The 2,743-nt window shown below is 44.5% G+C and overlaps 1 protein-coding gene across 1 annotated transcript; it reads right to left on the bottom strand.

Annotated features, from left to right (window-relative positions):
* Positions 1-1,155: 1,155 nt before the first annotated feature.
* LOC131832110 (SOSS complex subunit B1-like) lies at positions 1,156-2,259 on the bottom strand. Its single transcript, XM_059174727.1, has one exon. It carries the CDS (start codon positions 2,132-2,134, stop codon positions 1,601-1,603), a length of 534 nt encoding a protein of 177 aa, XP_059030710.1. The 5' UTR covers positions 2,135-2,259; the 3' UTR covers positions 1,156-1,600.
* Positions 2,260-2,743: the final 484 nt, after the last annotated feature.

The raw sequence follows: 2,743 nt of genomic DNA, 5'->3' as shown, positions 1-2,743 counted from the left end.
TACTTTCAGTAATAGTAACTACAGTACTGGAGAATAAGAGTCTTCAAGGAATATTTTCAAGAATTTTTATGCCACCATTTATGTAATTATAAAGAAAAGGTAAAATTGAGGATTTTTCTAATGCTGAATAAACACCTTCCACAAAATTTTGGAATTTTCCATTTCTCAAATTTGGGCAATTTAGAGAGCTAGATTAACTCTGCTATGCCAGTAGGGTCCACTTTACAACAAAGAAGCTTGCTAGTTCTCTTAAAATGTTAAGGGGAATCACTGGATGGTTACTTGGAAAGCAGTGGCAGAAAAAGGTAGTACGGTCATTTCAAAAATGTGGAATTGAAGTTAGAAAATCTAGAATCTATTCTAACCCTAGCTATTTCTACCAGGCAGGGGACTTTGGTTAAATCAGTCAGTACACAGTTTCTTCATCAGCAAATCAGAGACAATACCAAACACACTTCTCTCACAAAATTGTGAGAATCAAGTTTCTTTAAACAAAATACTGTTTAGACATATCTATCTATGTGCATATGCACATACATTGGACTGAAAGTATTTCTGTGTGTCTGTGTAAGTAATAAAAATGTAGAAATCCTGGACAAAATGTGAGTCAGGAAAAGCCAGCAGATTGGCATGTAAAAATGCATGCCAAAAAATATGCAAAATGGTAGTGAGAGGGGTGCACATTTGGTGAAAAGACAGTTAGATTCCAATACATCAAATCCAAGGCAGAAAAATGAGAGAAACTGCGGGATACGTGATGTCCATCCATAAAACAAAATAGTGATGGAGTTGAGACCAAATTCTTTATGACACTAAAATAGGAGGAATTTCTCTAGTGGAACCTTTAAAAAAGTGTGCACTATATAAATAAAAATTGCCAAAGTCTTTCCAACTATTTCCTTGGATCCATAAGATGATAAATAGGCCCAGGGCTATTTATCATGAATCTTAGCATAGGCTAATTTAGGATTATAATGTCAAATCACAGTTTAATAGAAGCAACCTTTTGGCATATTAAAAAAAAAAAAAAAAAGTGTGGCACAGGTGCACAACTCTTTCCTGGGTGCTGTGAATACATATGAAGGTTTTTACTTAGAGCAGCAGATCTCAAACATTTGGGCCTCAGGATCCCTTTACATTTTTTTTTTTTTTTTTTTTTTTTTTTTTTTACAGAGTGGTAACGTTTATTAGGAAGGAGGGATTCAATTTGTCTTCCACATCACACACACCAGAAACAGACTGTGACTTGTTTCTAAGAGGAAGAAGGGTGGGCAGGGGGCCTTGAATCCCAGCTGATAGGCAGTTTCAGCTGGGCAAGGCAGGGAGTATGGGCTTACGATGGGTAAGTCCGCTGCTCACCACACCCCTCTAGTGAAAGTTAGTGGCTAAAATACTACTAGCTACCCACCCCACCCCACCAAAGCCAGCACCCTAGAAGGCTGGGTGCTCAAGACACTGGGGTTCTGGTGGGTGGTGGGAAGGGAGGAAGAAAGTCTTACTATCTCTTGCTGCTCCTCCGGGTTTCTTTGCCGTTACTGACAGGGCTGCTGGAGGGGCCAGGAGGGCCGGCAGGTGTGTGGTTGGGCTGGCTTCGGGTAATTCAGGTGCTGGGGGGATGCGAGGGTGTGTGAGGGGGGTGCGGGCCACCACCAGGACCTGGTGGGGCACTCAGTCCATTCCCGTTCTGGTTCTCGGAGGCTGGAGAAACAGCAGGGGGTCCGGTGGTAGGCTGGGGGGCCTGAGGGCTGCTATCGTTCTGCACCACCTTGTTGGGTGCCTGCTGGGCGCTGTACTCTGGGTTTGGCTCACTGAAGTTAGGAACCTCAGAATATACCATACAGAATTCTCCAATCTTCTGAAGATCACCCCCACGTCCAGTGTATAGTGTCTGACAACCTTTGAACACTGAAGCATACCCTTTGGTGAGCCGAATAATGTCTCCAGGCTGGATCAGGTTACCCACGTCGTCCCAGACAGAGATATTGATGCTGCCTGTTTTGTCTGCCACTTTGCAGGTCCGAACCTCGTGCCCGTCCTTTGTCTTGGTCACTCGACCTGTCTCCAGCACAAGGAAGATGAGGTTCAGATTCTTGAGCCCGGGCTTGATATCCTTCACGAAGGTCTCCGTCGTCATGCTGTCCGAGCCTTCCCACCACACACACTAGGTTGGGGTCAGGCAGCCGCAAATCCTCTAATTCTTCTAAAAGTTTAGAAACGAACTTCCCCAAGAGCCTCCAACTTCAAGATCAGAATTTGAGGGTCTCTGGATAGGCTGCTTTGAGGCCGGAAGGCCCCGTCCCGGGATGTTCTTTCAGTCTCAATCCCCGACGACGTCGGGGAGCTGACGGAGACGGGGGTAGGGAAACTGGTGCAGATCCAAGGAATGCAACCTTACTCGCCAAACCTTCCCGAACCCTCATCCGGACAACCCAGGACTGGGTCCATCCCCTCCTCCCCTCAGCCACCGCCACCCACCACCCACCCAGCCAGCGGGCAGGGATCCCTTTACATTTTTGAAAATTATTGTAGCCCCCAGGGGCTTTTGTGTAGTAAGGTTATATATACCAATATTAATCACATTGAAAATTAAAACCAAGAAATTTTTTAAACACATGAATACATCAGAGTGGTGATATTTTTACATGCTATATAGCCTCTCGAAAACTTCATGGTACACTCATGAGAGAATGAGAGGAAAGTGACAAATAATACCCTAACGTTAGAAAAACAGTCTGACATTGCA

This window comes from Mustela lutreola, chromosome 1, assembly GCF_030435805.1.
Source record: "Mustela lutreola isolate mMusLut2 chromosome 1, mMusLut2.pri, whole genome shotgun sequence".
NCBI classification, from domain to species: Eukaryota; Metazoa; Chordata; class Mammalia; order Carnivora; family Mustelidae; genus Mustela; species Mustela lutreola.
The sequence above is the reverse complement of the archived record's forward strand: the minus strand, read 5'-3'. Positions and strand labels throughout refer to the sequence as shown.

Coding starts and splice junctions, on each gene's coding strand:
- LOC131832110 (XM_059174727.1), bottom strand. CDS start 2,134: ATGACGACGGAGACCTTCGTGAAGGATATCAAGCCCGGGCTCAAGAAT.